This window comes from Zootoca vivipara, chromosome 9 (assembly GCF_965207765.1).
Source record: "Zootoca vivipara chromosome 9, rZooViv2.hap1.1, whole genome shotgun sequence".
Taxonomy (NCBI): Eukaryota; Metazoa; Chordata; class Lepidosauria; order Squamata; family Lacertidae; genus Zootoca; species Zootoca vivipara.
The window spans coordinates 1383769-1401501 of record NC_142592.1 but is presented as its reverse complement, the minus strand read 5'-3'; the positions used below and the strand labels follow the sequence as shown (position 1 = coordinate 1401501).

The following is a 17733-nucleotide window of genomic DNA, read 5'->3' as shown; positions in this document are numbered from 1 at the left end:
CACCCCTGAAAAAATACAAGTCCTTCCAAAACCAAACGCAAAAGGCATTATCTTAGAAGAGTCACACCACCTCGTGTGATATGAGGAGTGCCTCTTTCAAGATGGTGCTTCCTGGCTCCGCAGTGTGATACCTGGCGCTGCCAAGTCAAGTGACAGCAGGGGCAAAACTGGGCTTTATTTCACCTGGGTCAAAGACCCAGTTTGGCAACCCCTTCATGCGTATTTGCGTAGACACACACAGGCTGGGAGCCTCAATGGTGCTCTCTGGAAAACCTGGCTAGCCCCCCTGCCCCAGCTCCAGCACTGGGTGAAAGTGTCACTCTGTCATCATTGTGATGTTAGGATCAGCTCTGCTGCTCCCAGTTTGGCATTTATCCTGCCTTCCCTCATTCCCTTTCCCCACGTTCTTGCTGTTTAGGAAAGCAGCCTGAAGTATTCACACCAACCGGAAAAGGCATCAGCCCCAAAAGCAACATGGACTCTACAAATGTGATGCAAAACATTTTATATGAAATCCAGTTGCAAAAAGAACAGTTGCATGGTGTTATTTTTAAAGGTAATAATGGGATTGCTCATATTTTAAAAACAAATAATTTCTTACTGTTATTCACATCAGTTAAAATTATCAGTTTTATCAGTTAAAATTCACATTTATTTGTGAATTAAAATTCACAAACTTATTTATTTAGGTAACAGCTCTACTAATAAGGAGGATCTAGAATGTTAGGGTTTGGAATAAGAGATATTACCAATTTCTACATCTCTAGCATAGTTTCATATATGCAAGCATGCAGAGCTGTGTTATTCAGGGGTCACCAACATCATGTCCACAAACACACATGCCTCCAAAAGACTTCCTCTTCACCTGTTGAAATTTGGCTTAAAAGAAGCCTTCTACTGCAGCCAACAGAACAGGTTGCAGTGAGTGTGATGCCCAGAACAGTTTTTCCAGTTTGCAATTGTGCTGTGGACCCCAAAGGGCTAGTAATCCCAACATTGATAAAATGGCTGTGCCTATGAAGAAACATCAATACAATGATTTGGGAGTTTCAAACAAACTTCTTTGCTCTAGCGTCTTGCTTATAACCAAATAATAACCTATCAGATTGATAGAAATATTGGAGTATCTCAGTGTAACTGCTATTTTGAATATGTTTTTTTAAAAAGATCAGCCATGAATCTTTGGTTGTCATAAAATCACTGTTAAGATACATTTCCTAAAGCAAAAGATGAATGTAGATCAGCGTCTGTGTGCACATAAATCAACCAAACCACCAAATGCCTTCAAAGCTGAACCCTCTTTAAAATTGGACAGCCTCCAGTTTAAAAAAATATGAAGCCAAACAATTTAGGTATGCAAGACTTCCAACAAGTCTGCTATTTTTTAAAGAAAGGACAGCAAACTGGGCTACTAAACTTGCCCCATAAAACAAAAAGTGCATTAGCAGCCTGGCTCCTGTAATTTAAGATGAACTAGTAAGTAACTAGTTACTAGGGATGCGGCTGGTGCTGTGGGTTAAACCACAGAGCCCAGGGCTTGCCGATCAGAAGGTCGGTGGTTCGAATCCCTGCGACAGGGTGAGCTCCCGTTGCTCGGTCCTAGCTCCTGCCAACCTAGCAGTTCGAAAGCACGTCAAAGTGCAAGTACATAAATAGTTACCGCTCTGGCGGGAAGGTAAATGGCGTTTCCGTGCGTTGCTCTGGTTCGCCAGAAGCGGCTTAGTCATGCTGGCCACATGCCAGCATCCCTCGGCCAATAATGCGAGATGAGCGTCGCAACCCCAGAGTCGGTCACGACTGGACCTAATGGTCAGGGGTCCCTTTACCTTTACCTTTTAGTAAGTAAGCAAAGCTTGCAGAAATTTGATGCCACTGTTGCAAATGGTTAGGGGGTAAACTTAGTTTGGCTACCCCCAAGGGTTTCAATTCATTTCCTTCTCTCAGTCTACCAGTCTCATTATAGGACAGCAATTCCCACAGGGAAATAAACAAACAGTGATTCAAGGGGGCCTGGAGAGAGAAATTTAGAATAAAACTGGAGGGTGGTGATTGAATTGGCTTAAAGTAAACGTTATAGACGATTTGAGCAAAACCTTTTAGGCATGGGCATGTGGGGCCTAACCTGACCTCATAAACCTTACTCACGCAGGCAAACTACCAAAGTCAAGTTTTGCTTCTTATGTGAAAAAGAAATGATCAAATAAGTTTCAGCAGCTCAGCTATTTCCCCTTACACTCTTCGTTGAAAAGTGTTTTCAGTTACTTGACCTTTTGCAGGGTTAGGTAGAGTTTTGAGAATGCTAAATTTTACAGAAGTGCAGAAAAAGGCCAGAGCATTATGCTGGATGCACAGTTCAGCTTCCAGTTGAAAAGGGTAAGTTTCTAGATCTCATGGCTGCAAAGGTACTTTACAGCATATACACAATGCGTGGTGAAATTTCAGAAAATAGAAGTAGTTGAACAAGATTTCTAGTGATTAGGAAGGAGTTTTGCATAGCTCCTTGTTCTTCCCCATGATTACCAAAACAAAAATAAATAATGCAAAATACAGATCTACAAGTTGCATACATTTGCATAATTCATAGAAGTCACAGAATTCAGTCCATTTTGAAGCTAAATTTGGATTACTTGAATACATAATATTTTAAAGCAGTGAATCAGAAATAGGAATGCAAAATTAAAACCAAGCTGCTTTCCACATGTCTGCTGACTTGACTCCTGGAGCAGTCTTAGAAACTCAGATATATAACCTAGGCACCAAATGGCTCCTAAAACCAGAGTTACAGTCACCAAAACAGAATGCCCAGTTGGCATTTTTGGGCCAGATAGCTCGAAAGTTGTATTTTTCAATACGGCTTTTTGGTTCCTGAAACTCATTCTGACTGTGCAGATAAAATATAATGGATAGAATTCTACAGGATGTGGTCTTAGTGTGTGAAAACAGTCAATATCCAATGATCGCCAGGCATGCACCGCCAGATGGTGGAGATGCCAGGCGCCTTCTAGCACCTGGACATCTTCACTTAGTCGCAAGGGGCTGATAGCCAAAATGAGCCTGGTGCCTGCCAAATTTCGAATGCTGTCATCTTGATCAGGACCACTCTACATTTTTTGTAGGTCCCACTTGTACCTATTTAGTCTCAAATAATCATGGTCCCAAACAGTCCCAAACAGTGGTTCTCTACTTTCATGGTTGAAAGATAAAGTTAAACTTAAAGGCTCTCTATATGTGGAAATTTTATATTGTACCCCTTAGTGTTAATTCTCAGGGCATCTTATGATACCCATGTGAACAGAAATTTGAAGCCTGTAACACTTAACGCATGTACTTGCGAAGGGAAGCAATAATGTTCACAGGACACTTGAGCATGGCAATTATCCACATGCTCTGAATAGTTAATCTGTTACGGAAACTGGCAAAGGGTGGGAAATCACAAAAGATGAATGCTGTCCTGTAATGTGTAACTAAATCCTAACTATCAAATCAGGATAGTACTGTTGGAAAGGAGCTGCGATTTAGAGGAGAAACAAGTTGGGCCATGTTAGGGACAAGCTGATGAAATGAAATTTTGCCTAAGCCGGGCATCCCCAAACTGCGGCCCTCCAGATGTTTTGGCCTACAACTCCCATGATCCCTAGCTAACAGGACCAGTGGTCAGGGAAGATGGGAATCGTAGTCCAAAACATCTGGAGGGCCAAAGTTTGGGGATGCCTGGCCTAAGCCTTGCATTTGCCAAATTGCCCACGTTGGAAATTGCTAAATTGATATATGAAATTTCATTTTGTTTTCCACTTGCAATACTCACAACACATTTGTAAAAATTGAAATGTCAAAGGCAGATGTATCTGAATTTCTACTAAACATTTGGATCTTTCACCGACTTCCGTGAGAACTGTGGGTGTTTAAGGGATTACAATGCCTTCCGCTTTGCAAAGCAGAAACTTTGTAAGATGCCACCCCTTCTACACACTCTATGCTTTGCTGCACATCGGAAGCAACAAAGGGGTTTTCAAGGATTATAGAAATGTATACGGCCTACCGCTTCTCGGAGACAGAGCTTCTTTAGCTCTTCCAGGCGCTGGCGAAGTGTCTCCTCCAGAGCTTCTTGCCTGGACTTCAAGGCAGCCAGCATGTCTTTCTTGGCAGACTGAGAGCTATCTGACTCTTGGGAACCTGTCAATAAACAATGATAGCATGAGGGCAGCTGACTTCTTAGAGCATACATCAGCAGCAGCAACGAAGCTGGTGCCTGTGGACTTTTTCAAAAAGGACTTGTGTTTGTTCACAAAACATTCTTAACGCTTATACTAACAGGAGGCTATACATCTGAAGCACAAATGATATTTAAATACATTCCAACAAACATGAGTTGTTAAGATCATGTCATTCTTAATATTCCCATCTACAGTAGAAGTTTGCGAAGCTGAGAGGCAATCCCAGGCATGAGCATCTCACAACAGATCACTAGCACATTTCCTGGCTCTGTTTCGCTGCTGACTCCCACCCCGGTTTATCCATGCTCTCCTATGGTGTCTCGCATAACCACCTCGCCATCTGGCTGCTCACAGATACCTTCATCCACAGACATGGTCTGGGTCATAGCCCTGGCAGCCATTGCGTCTGCCGCTAGAAAATGCATGTGGGCTCCAGTAACTTTGCTGATTATGCGGCATCAATCTGCCATGAAACGAGCAATTACTGTGCAAGCAACTATACTGTTGGATGGCCCTCTGTCATGAAGGCTTTAGTTGAGATTCTTGCACTGCAGGGGGACTGGACTAGATGACCCTTCCACCTCTATACAGTGGTAACTTGGGTTACAAACATTTCCGGTCGCAAGAAAGAGCCATTTGCAGCAGGTTGCCTCCCTGTTGAGAGCTCCTTTGTGCATGACTGACACCGTGTGGGAGCAGGAAGTGACATCCTCTTGTGGTTCTGCTATTACAATTTGTGTAACTTCTGTGTCCTTCATCTTCCACATTCAAAAGGTGCATGTTTCCTCATTATGACTAAATTTTTAGAGGAACTTTCTTTTAAAGCTTCCTGAAAAGGGAGATTCCTTGTGGGAATTCCCATTTGACATCAACCAAATTCTCTAAGCTGGTTAGTGGAACTTTTTGCATGAGTATGCGAATACCACTATCGCATCACTTGCGACAGGGAATTTCATTAATGCGTGCAGTTTCTGAGCTCTGGGCGCAGTACTGTGCCTAAGATTTCAGATTAAAACTGCAGAGTGGAAGGAAAGGAGGAACTTTTCTTGCTTCCCCACTTCCAGCTACTCTCTGAAAACTGGAAACAAGACCCTCTTGAGATTATTAGGGGGGTGGGCAGAGGAAGTATGGCTTTGTTTTTTTGCTGTCATCAGATGAAGACTAGACCATGTGAAAAATGAACATAAGATTTTAGCTGCAGTTCATTCATTTTCAGCTTTGTATTCTTGTTATAAAAAAGCACGCCTAGACACTCCATTGTGGCACCCATAACCTAGGATTAAGGTGCCATTTAGCTTTCATATCTCACTATCTAACACTGTCCTCATCCCCACTCCTGATCTCCAATTTCAAACATTGTGATATATCGGAATATCACGATGTTTAGCTGCTGATATATCATGATGTTCAAAACCAGATATCACTTAGCCCTAGTCTGCTTTTTTCTTCTTACCTAAAATATTTTGCTTATTAGGGGCTACCCCACATTTTGTTCAAAAAATTGCTTTGCACAGGTAACTACCATACAGCTACCAAAGTTTTCAAAAGTAGGGGGTCCATGGCTTGGATTTTGAAAAACAGGGGGTCCTCAGTAATTAACTAATTGGGAACCACTGTTCTATAACAATATAGCGGAATAAACCATTCCAGTGTTGTGCAAAGGAATAATCTTATCTTATATGGATGAGAGACAGGACAGAAGCCAGGAAAAAACAGCTACATAAAAGAAGCTTGCCAGAATAAGAGCCATACTGCTATTCACACATTGGGATGCATGCAGTTCTTTTCCAATACAAGACTGCGTGAAGCAATCCTGAGAGGAAGGAAACGCATGAAGGAAGGAGGAGAACAGGCTTAGGCAGCAGGTGAAACAAGTATTCCTCTGAGGAATACTGTTAGAGGAAACTAGCAGGCTGAATGAATGCCCAAACAGGGAGCGGTGAGGAGGGGGAACCCCCCCCCCAGCAGCAGCCGCCAGATGACATCACTGGGGTCCAGATGTGCAATTTTTTTGATGCAGTTATTCTTCTTGCTTATAACCCAAACGCCTAATGCCATAAACAATGACTATCCTAATGCAGCTGTTATTCATGCTGAGTTCATCAGCCTGGCTGCCAGGGTCAGTCTCTCAGCCAAAAGCTGGCCATCCGGAACATTCTACGAGGAGCCCAGATGGGCAGGGAAGCTGCATGGTGTGTCCCCCTCCTGCCAGAAGCCAGGCATGATTCACTGCCTCAGGATGTCAGCAAAGAACAGAAAGTGACCACAAGCAGCCACTATCTCTCAGCAGTGAGGAACAAATAGGATATCCTCCACACCAAACAGCCAAGATAACAGCTTATCCCCCATCTGGAATTACTCAGCACAGGATACGCATAGAAATATCCTGCGAGGTGAATGTTCTTCATTAGCTTCTTTTTGCTTGTCTGCCGCCTGGGTGACGGGACAAGTTTGCTATTCATCAACTGAAATGCTTCCAGAGAAGAGCAACAGGAAGTGCATGTCTAAGATGTGGTGACGGGAAAAGACCGCCCACTAGTTGTTGCTGAGGAGGAAAGACCCACCGGAAGGCTTAAAACATGTCAAAATGGAAGCTGGCACGCTTACAGAAATACTGCAGAGGCGGCAATGTTTCCACCCTAAGGCCCTTTAACAGCTACAAAGAGTTGTTCCCAACCTTCCGTGGGAAGCCTCTTTGGGAATCATAGCTCTGTGTCTTAACAATTCTCAGCACCCTTAGCAAACTACACTTCCCAGCAGTCTGTGGGCGAAGCGTTCCATGTTTGGTGCTGGCAGGCAACAGGACCCCTGAAGCAAAGCAAGGGGGCTGGTGAACTAGCATGTAGTACAGCACTCTTTGAGCATAATGTGGAGAATAAAATGTAAGGGAGTAAGCTATTGTTTGGTAAAGATAAGCCAGGTGAGCTTGAAGAGGAATTGTCCAAGATCCCTGTTGCTTAAGAAGGTGGAGCAAATTGACCTCTTGTGGCTGCAAAAATCAAAAGAAGAAACCAGAGCATGTTCCTGTGAAAAAAGGCAGTGGAGCGAGTAATAATACTAATAATACTACTACTAATAATTTTATTATTTATATCACACCCATCTGGCTGGGTTTACCCAGACACTCTGGGCAGCTTACAACATTATCTTAAAACATAATAAAAACATCAATCCTTTAAAACCTCCCTAAACTTCAGATGTCTTCTAAAAGACAGATAGTTGTTTATTTCCTTGACATCTGAAGGGAGGGCATTCCACAGGGTGTTAACGACTGAGAAGTAACTGAAGAATTCAATTATAGAGTTATAGGGAATTATCAGTGGTTTCTCTCTTAGTGCTCAGCTTGGAAAGGCTGGCTTCTGAGAATGGATTAATGCTTAAATAAGGCTAAACTTGTGGACGCGGGTGGCGCTGTGGGTTAAACCACAGAGCCTAGGGCTTGCCAATTGGAAGGTCGGCGGTTTGAATCCCTGCATGGGGTGAGCTCCCGTTGCTCTGTCCCAGCTCCTGCCAACCTACCGGTAGCAGTTTGAAAGCATGTCAAAGTGCAAGTAGATAAATAGGTACCACTACAGCGGGAAGTAAACGGCGTTTCCATGTGCTGCTCTGGTTTCGCCAGAAGCAGCTTAGTCATGCTGGCCACATGACCAGGAAAAACTGTCTGTGGACAAAAGCCGGCTCCCTCGGCCAGAAAAGCGAGATGAACGCCGCAACCCCAGAGTCGTTTGCGTCTGGACTTACCTGTCTGGGGTCCTTTACCTTTTAAGGCTAAACGTAATGTAAAAATTGGCAACAACAAAGCTAAGGGAAGTCAAACTGTGAAGAGCATGGACTTCCACTCCCTATCTTATTGGAAGCACCAGCACAGAACTGCCCCTGCATTGTTTTGGAGAGAATTAATACTGTCTCAGTAACAATGTCTTATTGTAGTCATGAACTGATACAATCTGTGCATCTAGAGAGAATGAACAATGACTGAGAAGCTCTTGCAAATTTGCAAGATATAAATATAGAAAGGGTGACCTATCCTGAGAGAAAAAAGAATGGAAAACATTATGGCAGTCCCTTTCATATCCCAGTCCCTTTCATACCCCAACTTTGCTATTTCATGTTTTGGCTTTGCCTGTGGGCTGTTGAACAGAAAATAACATGGCAAAATTGACTTGCGAGGTGGTGTATTGTTCTATAAGAGATTGAGTGTTTGGGTGGGTGGGGGAGGCTCGCTTAATTTTATTGTACACAGGTTGTACAATGACAATAAAGGTATTATTATTATTATTGCAAATACAAGGAATGTGTCTACCCAGCCACATTCATACAGCGGAATGAACTGAACAAAATGGAGTGGAAGATGTTACTCTGTTCAAGTGGGTAAACTGTGCTCAAAAATGGATAAAGTGAATCCTCTTCCTACTTCCCACTAGCATTGGGGGGGGGGGGCTTGCATCTGAAGCACTACCATCATTTGCAGAGTAGAGAACAACCATCTCTCTCTACCATGATATAGAAGAAACCATGCTTGGAGGAAGCATTGGCCACTTGGCACTTCTTCACCGTATGCTGCAATGTGCAAAGCCAGCCAATTAGAGCCAGTTCAGAAATTAATTCTTTTAAAACCATGCACAAAAGCACCCAAGTTTAAATGGAAGTGCACTCATACAGTGCCACAATTTTTGAATGGAGCATATGAATTTTTGAATGGAGGATTTTACTGTGTTTAAACTTTAAAGCAGTGTTTCTCAACCAGTGTGCCTCCAGATGTTTTAGGACTACAACTCCCATCATTCCTGACCACTGGTCTTGCTAGCTAGGGATGATGGGAGTTGTAGTCCCAAAACATCTGGAGGCACACTGGCTGAGAAACACTGCTTTAAAGTGGCATTATTCAAATGGATCAGATTTCCACTGTTGTATTTCATGGTGGGACACACAGCTGGAGATGTACATCATCACCCTCACTTTCTTTGTATGCCACCTTTCCACAGGAAAAAAAACTAATCTCAAAGAGGCCTATAAGAGGGAGAACAACACATCACAAAATCAACCATTTCATGAATTTCACAATACATCACAATACATATGCAATTTGCAGTTGCAGGCATGGGTCTTCATTGAACTAAAGTTTAGAAGGCAATTTGGCTCTTACATTTCACTAGTGTGCATGCAGACAGCCCAACAATTCACTTTTGGTGCCTTCGTACTGTTGATCAAGCCATGAAATTCTGGGGAGCACAACAGCCCTAAAAATATTCAACAAGTCTACCCATGACCCCACAAACCGAAAGCCAGGGTCAGATGACAAAGTCAGCACTTTAAGCTCTGACATTAGCCAATGTCAGGACAGAATGAGTCATGATAACAGCAGGCCTTCATTTTCAATGCACCAATTGTGGCCTAAAGGGTTGGGTGATTTCAAACACAAAACCGGCAGTCTGTGGGTGAGTGCTGAACGTTCTACTACTCACTGCTTCCCCCTCTGCAAACACTCTCCCCAGATAGCTCAGGAATAAGGAAGCTTTTTGGCCAGGTGGACCAGATCATTATCTGATTCTGCCCCCAGCCCCACAGGCTCATTTGGCCAGGTGGGCAGGATAATCCACCTGTCAGTCCCGTACACCCATCCAAGTCTCCTGCGCAGTCTACCATGGGGAACTGAGTCATGGCACTGATCCAGCAGTTACCCCAGGGAACTCAGTCACACAGCAAATCCTGCAGGCTTCTGAACTCACATCAGCTTATGGGCAGTGAGTTCAGCTCTGCTTTTGGCAGGGATTGGTTGCAGTCAGAAAATTCAGTTGGGAAGCTGATCCAGGTGTCAGGTGTGGGCAAGGTGGGCATAGTTTGGGGGAAACCATCTCATAGGACAAACTTAGTACCGTGCCACAATCTCCTACTCCTGCCCTACCTGGAAATAAACACTGCTAGGAGATGATGACTTTAGGAGAGGAGTTACAGGGAAGAAGGTAGCAAAAAGAGGAAAGGTTCATTGTCTCTCTCCAGCTTCCTGCTGCACCACTTTAAAGCTCCCCACACAGTTGCATTAGCAGGTTTGAAGACATTCAGCCACCATTATGCCAAGTTCTGCCCAAGGACACAAAGTTAGTGCAATCACGTAAAAAAGGAACACTGCAACTGGTATGTAACTTTTATAAATGCAGGAATGCTGCCCACAAGCACAGGAATTCCAGATGGACACACTGAGTATTTCCTGGGCTTCACTTATCTAATTTAAAGAGTCCAGGGTGGGGGAGGGGAAGCTTAACAAATAAACAAAAACCTACCCCCTAACACACACACCCAGACCAAATCAGAAGCTCTGCAGCCACTGCTATTCCAGCAAATGATTCTTTAAAAAATGCAGGGTTGTTTGTGGTCGTCCTTCTGGTACCACTCTGCTCATGTAATTCTTTGCTGAACTTTTCCAAGGTAGGAGCAGTGTGTATTTTGAAACTATGCAAGGATGAAATTCTAAGGATTTGCTGATCTTTGATGGTTAATACAAATTCCATTGGTGAGCTGGTGTCCTCCCAGTGGGCACATTTCCCTCTATAATCACAAACAGAACAGGAGTTGTGTGCAGCGTATTTCTATTACAGTAGATCTTTCACAAGACCGTAAAACACCCTCCATACTTCTTTGTGTGTGTGTAGGGAGGTACGTATACGAGACCCCCTGTAATATTCTAATACTTTGCGCTTGTAGAACCATATTTCATTTGAGAATATCAAAGAATTGTGCCCTACAGAATTTCCTTCAGAAATACAACCACTGCCATTTTGTGGACAGGACAAAATATGAAGCTAAGTCAGGCAGACACAGAATTAGAAACAGACCTTCTACTCTTGGCTCTGGTTGCTGCCCAGCCTTTGTTTCATGTGTTCCACGTTAGGCTTCTCAATAAAGCAGAAGGCTTCCCTTGATAAAAAGTGGCGAGTGGAGACTTAGAGCCTCTTATGTTCTGACAGCTGGTTGTGGACCGATTCTATTATCGATTTTCTGTACAAAATATAGTAAAACTGGGATACAGATATTTATTGCCACTTAACTCTTATGTTCAGACAAAAATCACTCAGAATTTGTCTGGCTGGGGCATTTGCTAATTTGATTGCGAAATCTATCCTACAGGAAAGCGGTGTGTGTTGTAGGATCATCATTTCCAGATCGTATTTCATTTTGATCAAAAATTTTGTTTTTAAAATTTTGTTTTAACAAATGATCAAAGCAAGTACTGTATAACATGAACCAAGGCTAAAATGCAATGTATGATTCCTTGGATTTGCCCAAAGGGTGCTTGGAGCCAGCCTGGCAGCAAGATGTGAAACATGCTCACGGAGGCAACTTATGAGAGGCTGAGGAATGAACAGACTGTGAAGAAGACAAAAATGGGAAGCCGAAATGGGAAGCCCCCCCCCGTCTTCTTTCTCCCCTAGTAATTTGTAGTAAGACGTTATCACATCATGTGTTCCTGTCACACAACCTGTCACAGCAGCCAATTATGTGGACCAGAGGAAGAGAAATGTGTGATATGCGCGTTGACATGCATTTCCACTACGGCATGTTATGGAGGGAAATCAAGGTGGGTGTCAGGGGATTGTTGCGGCTACTCTTGAGTAAAGACGCTCTAGTCTGCTCTGTCTTTAAGAGTTTTATTGTGCATATTATTTACAGTGCAGAGATATCAGAAAACAAGACTGCCTAGTCTGATTCAGAACCCGGCAATGGCTCCTTCCAGCTCTCCGGCCAGCATAAAAGCCTGGGCACCCCAAAGTGCCTCCCCCTAGCCCTGCGTGTGGGCGCGTGCCTCAATTCGGGCGCCGGAAGGGGCTGCATTCCTTCTCCCTTCCTTTGGCTGGAGCGTTGCAGAGGCTCCGGCACCTCGCTGCACTGTCCTTCCTCCTCTGACACGTCTGAGAGCCCCCTCTCCACTCTGCCCCATTCCTCATTCCCTCCTCCTGACCCACTGCTAGGGCTGTCACTGGGCGGAGTGCTGGTCAGGATGACTGGGGGAGGGTCCCTGTACGGAGTCGCCCTGACAGTGGGCTTGCTGTATTTGGCAATTTGGTATTTCCACTCTCGAGTGAGACAATGCTGCCTTCCAGGCTGACAGCACCCGTTTTAAGGCCAGTGTGGATCAGTCTACAGCCAGCATCAATGATATTCTAAGATTTTCTATTCAGACAGCCATTTGATAAGCCCAGGATCACTATAAAGGAAAATTATGATCCTGATCAATCTCCAATGGAGGCACACGAGATTCCATTTGTAAAAAACCCTGTCAGTTCACAGGACCCATGTGAGCACCACAATGTGCCTGTAAATGTGCTTCTAAAAGCACTTGAGCATCAGCTGGGCAAGAACACGCCTGGCTCTGAGCACAGATCAGAGGCATGGATGTCCAAAAAGAAAGTGAACTATGTTTTCTCTGTTGTTATTACTGATGTTTTAATAGTTCTGGGATTTGTTTATAAATTTAGTTTTATGGTTGGCTTTACGCTGTTCACCAATCATTGTGTTTTTTCTTACTCTTGGTGGGATGTACTTTTTCTTGAACAGGGGGCAATAGGTGTTGCCCCAGTTCTTTAAAAGTGTGATTTTTTAAAAAGAAAAAATGAAATAGCTCAATATGCAATGAAAATTTAAGACTTATAGAAGCAGGCATGCAGAGAAAAGAGGAAGTTCCATATGAGTAGAGGTTTCTGTTGCTTTGAGAAGTCATATAGACTAAGGGTTGGTGTCAGTAGCTGAGAATCAAACAAGATCTCTGAGCCATCACTTTTGGCAGGCATCCCCCATAACAAGCGCTACAAAATGAGGCAACTCTGGCAGACGGCCACCCACTCTTGGGAGACATTGGCAGACATTGCTTGGAAGCTGCTGCTTCACAGAGCTAAGAGCAGAGCTAAGGCAAACATGCATGTGGAGAAAAGGACATTTCAAGATTAGGAGTGATGATGTTGGTCTGTAAGCACCAGGATGATGAGAAAGACATCTAATATCTAATAATCCTTTCAGGAAATCCACCAAGCAGGACTGAGTTGGGAGTCAGACCAAGCCCTGGGCCTGTTGTTGTCTCACAACTATGATCTATACCAGGCATGTCCAACTCCCAAGAGACTTCTCCCAGTATAAAAAAACAAACCAATGGCAGTGCTCTACCCATTGTCACTGGAGGGGGGAGGAGCGTGCGTGGGGTGGGTGGATTGCCCAGAGTTGTTGAGCTTTTTTTTGGGGAGGACATCCCTGATCTATACTTCCCAAATGCGACAAACAGTCCAACATTTTACACAACATGAACAATGACCCCAGTCCAAAACACTTGACTCAAATGCCCAGAAACAACTTGTCAGCAGCATTTCCCTTTAACTGAGGAACCAACTCTGCACCACCGAGGGACATACCTGATGATAAAAGGCTCCCACTGCTGCCGCTGATGATCTTCCCTTTGCTTCCCATATTGGCTAGTTTTGAGGTCTTCAGAGTTCCAGTTTCAGTCAGGTCAATGGCAATCTCACTCAGGCTTCTTGCTGCATGAATTTTGGACTGGGGAAAAGAAAGCAGAAAGCTGTGGTATAGCAACCATCAGACAAAAACCCTACGGCATCTTAAGAATTTCCACCTGTTACCAGAATCACCAATAAGTGAACTACCCACTTTTGACAACCTTTCAAAAAATGCAAGAGCAGAAGTAGAAAGTCATTCCATATCAAGTGATCCAATTTTTTTTACCTCATGTCATCCAATTTTCTTAATATTTTGTACACTTGTTTGAATGATCAAAACTAAGTTTAAATCTTTTTTTAATCTCATCCCGTTTTTAAGTTATGACGGATTGAGTTCTTTAAAAAAGATAATTTTGGCCTTGCCGGTCTACACAAAAACCTTATAAGCCCAGCCCAGAATTGAGATATTTCAAAACTAAAAATACCGATTTTTTCAGAACGTCATGAGCTTTACTATGATATGTCATATGATGGGGTTACTTTAAAATTTAAAGTTAAGTTACTAAAAAAATTAAATTTTAAAATGTGACTAAAAATTAAAGAGATTTCAGTATTATTGAAATTCTATTTAAGATTACATCCTGGACTAAGTAGCATCAGTTTGATGATAATGCTGTACTTGTCACAGATCAACAGACTGTAAAGCAATTTTTAAGCAGCAGACTCCAGAGTGAGGCTCCTTTCATCATGAGTTCTCACATGCAGGGGGTCCTACAAAGCATGGGGGAGCTAAAGGCAAATTCCCCTGCATTTATGGACAAATGTGAGCAAGGCATTCCTCAGAGACAACTTATGACTTAGTCATTGATTTCATCTTTGTACAGTAGTACCTCGGTTTATGAACTTAATCCATTCCAGACGTCCGTTCCTAAACTGAAACTGTTCTTAAACTGAGCCGCGCTTTCCCTAGTGAGGCCTCCAACCGCCGGTGCCCTTCCACCGTTCGGATTCCATTCTTAGACCGAGATGAAGTTTGCAAACCGAGACACAAACTGGGAGCAACCCAAGGACTGTGCCAACTCTATCCGTCCAATAACCAAATTTGCCACTATAGCACAATAATGAAACATGTATGCAGCCCATTCCTGGGCATTCCTTTTATCCACCAAAACAATACAGTTAAATCTGTACAACAAACTCCCTGATGCTCACTTTTACTTACACTGCCACCCAAGAGACATAAAGAAAAATAGCGTCTGCAGTTTGCTCCTCATAATCAAACACGTCTGTAACAACAACGAAAACTACCTCAAAAGAACCTACAAACTTTTTAAAAAGCAGCACCTCCTCGTGTTATAACTGTAACATTTACTAAACATCGCGTATAGCCCTTAGAACTAGTTTCATAAGTTAGCAATTGTGAAGAAAGGAAAAGTTTGAACAATCCGTTGCCAGACATTTTAGTACCACAGCCATTCAGAAATATCATCAAGCCCTGAAATGTTAGAAAACTTCTGAATATACAGAGTTGGCTGCACTCTTGACATCCCTGTGGCTTTAACTTGCAGGAGAATGGATACACTTTCCTCCATGCTTTTGATTCTTTTCTCTTTTTGCACTTTTATTTTCCTTACAGCAGGCACGTCCAACAGGTAGATCGTGAACTGGACATCTGTGGTAGATCACTGGCTCCCCCCAAAGAAGCCCAATAACTTTGGCTCCCCTATATAAGCTAAACTTTTTAAAATAATATTTTTTTTTATTTTCTTACTTTCACAACATACAACCATACAATAACAAACAATAAAACCTTTCCGCTCCGCCGAGCTTTCGACCCCTTCCCCTCCCTTTAGCAGGTAATTTATTTCACCTCCAAGAAAAAGAAAAAGAGAAGAATAAAAGCTAAACATTTTAGCCCTGCAGCCCATAAAAAGAACTCAACAACTTTGAGGGGGTAGATCACTGCAGCAAAAAGGACTCAAAAGATAAAGCAGCCACCATTTCATGCAGGGGTTCCATGCCCAGACCCCCCTTGTGTTGTGTTTGTTGATATGGATTTAAAGGGGGGTTTAGACCACATTTTGGTCCATTGAGTGGGATTAATCTCGTAGCCTATGTCGTCTTCCCATTGTCTTTTGATTGTGTCTAGGGGGCTCGTGGGATTTTGGAGTAGTATTTTATATTTTGCAGATACCATCCCTTTGCCGTGTCTCTTTGTCGTTAGGAGGAGGTTTTCGGAGGTTGTCAGGGGCCTGATTTTACTGCTGGATTGTTTAAGAGGGCATGTAGTTGGTGTTGTGCTAACCAGGGTATTTGAGTGTTTTCTAGTTCAGTGTTTCTCAACCAGTGTGCCGCCAGATGTTTTGGGACTACAACTCCCATCATCCCTAGCTAGCAAGACCAGTGGTCAGGAATGATGGGAGTTGTAGTCCCAAAACATCTGGAGGCACACTGGTTGAGAAACACTGTTCTAGTTTATCCTGTATTTCTTGTGTTGACAGAGGCAAACCTGGTTTTCTAACATGTGATCCCATATGATACAAATATTTATTGGTTATAGCCATAAATTTATATTGTAGCTGCACACTAAACACATCTTAGCTATGCTCCTAAAACATAATGAATGAAGTAGACCCCATGATGCTTTAAGTCCTGAGCCTAGAACTCCTTTTTTATTTCTTCCCTTGTACCAACAGAAATAATTTAAGGCTCTGCTTGTGTGTGCAATACAGCCTTCTAAATCCATAAAGAGGCCACCATAGGAGCACCATCTAATTACTGTATATTCCTGCGTATAAGACTACTTTTTAACCCAGGAAAATCTTCTCAAAAGTTGGGGGTCGTCTTATACGCCGGGTCGTATTTCTTATACGGCGAGTATATCCCAAACTCTATATTTTAACTGGAAAAGTTGGGGGTCGTCTTATACACCCAGTCGTCTTATATGCCGGAATATACGGTAGTCAGAAGCTTTTAGAAGTCCCTTATCTAAATTACAGCTCTGATCATTGATAAAAAAATATTCTAAACAGGAACTACTCCAATGTGTTTCAGGACCTTAAAATCTTTTGTCCAGAATCAGGAAGGAGCAGCACCAAACAAACAAAACAAACGAACAGCTACTCATTGGGGCCCCACTCCTAACACAAGCACAGGATTGGCCTGGGAAGGCTGAGTGACGCTTGACTGTTACACCTGCGGAAAAGAGTGCAGATTTCCTAGAGACTTCATTGAGCACGTGGATATTATTAAAAAAGATCAGTCCAAACCATAAATGAAATTTATTCTTAACACAACCACAGGGCTGTATTTTAAAAGGATATGATGCAATCACTGGGGCAGGAGGAAGCTTTGTTTTGGTGTGGCAGAGGGGACCCCATCCCCCCAAAAACATTCCATCCAGATATTATCTTTCTCCCCGAGGTACCCCTGAATATAGCACCATCCTGAAGTACCCCAAAGTAGAGGGTACAGGGTGCAGACTTCTGGAGATCTGAAGCAAAACCTGCCTGAATTTCCCAAAAGACTTTCTTAGATAATCTCAGGACATGATCAGGCTGCAACTAGTCACTAAGGTACAGGTGGGCAGAAAGATCCAGAATCGTATCAAAAAGATCCTCCCTAGTTGTCAGGCTGACAAGTGATGAGGATCAGGAGGGCAATACGAGAGATATCTATTTGGTTGTTAAGGTCCAAGGGCTACTAGGAAGGAGGAGCAACTGAGGCTGTGTACACAGGCAGCCTTCCAGAGGGAGCTTTGATACCTCGTGCTTTGCAACTGCACACACCTTCAGGCAATAATGTCATCTGAGGTGGCAGCTCCTGTCCATGTTGTCTGTACACACACAGGTGGGCATGCTTTCAACTTGTGTGCAACGATGCTCATAAATGGCTGGACTCCCCATAACCTACCAGGTTAAAAATACCAATCCTAATTTCAGATAATAATAATAATAATAATAATAATAATAATAATAATAATAATTTATTATTTATACCCCACCTATCTGGCTGGGTTTCCCCAGCCACTCTGGGCGGTTTCCAACAGAAAAATAAAATACAGTAATCTATTGAACATT

At 43.1% G+C, this 17733-nt stretch overlaps 1 protein-coding gene across 7 annotated transcripts in view; it reads right to left on the bottom strand.

Annotated features, from left to right (window-relative positions):
- Positions 1-17733, bottom strand: part of FRMD4A (FERM domain containing 4A) — a 346110-nt gene that overhangs the window by 28986 nt on the left and 299391 nt on the right. For all 7 annotated transcript variants that reach the window (XM_035127381.3, XM_035127379.3, XM_035127378.3 and 4 more), the window contains 2 exons: positions 13613-13754; positions 4040-4173 (listed from right to left, as the gene is read on the bottom strand). In XM_035127381.3, coding sequence (XP_034983272.1) covers positions 4040-4173; positions 13613-13754 — 276 coding nt within the window. The remainder of the gene's footprint in view (positions 1-4039; positions 4174-13612; positions 13755-17733) is intronic.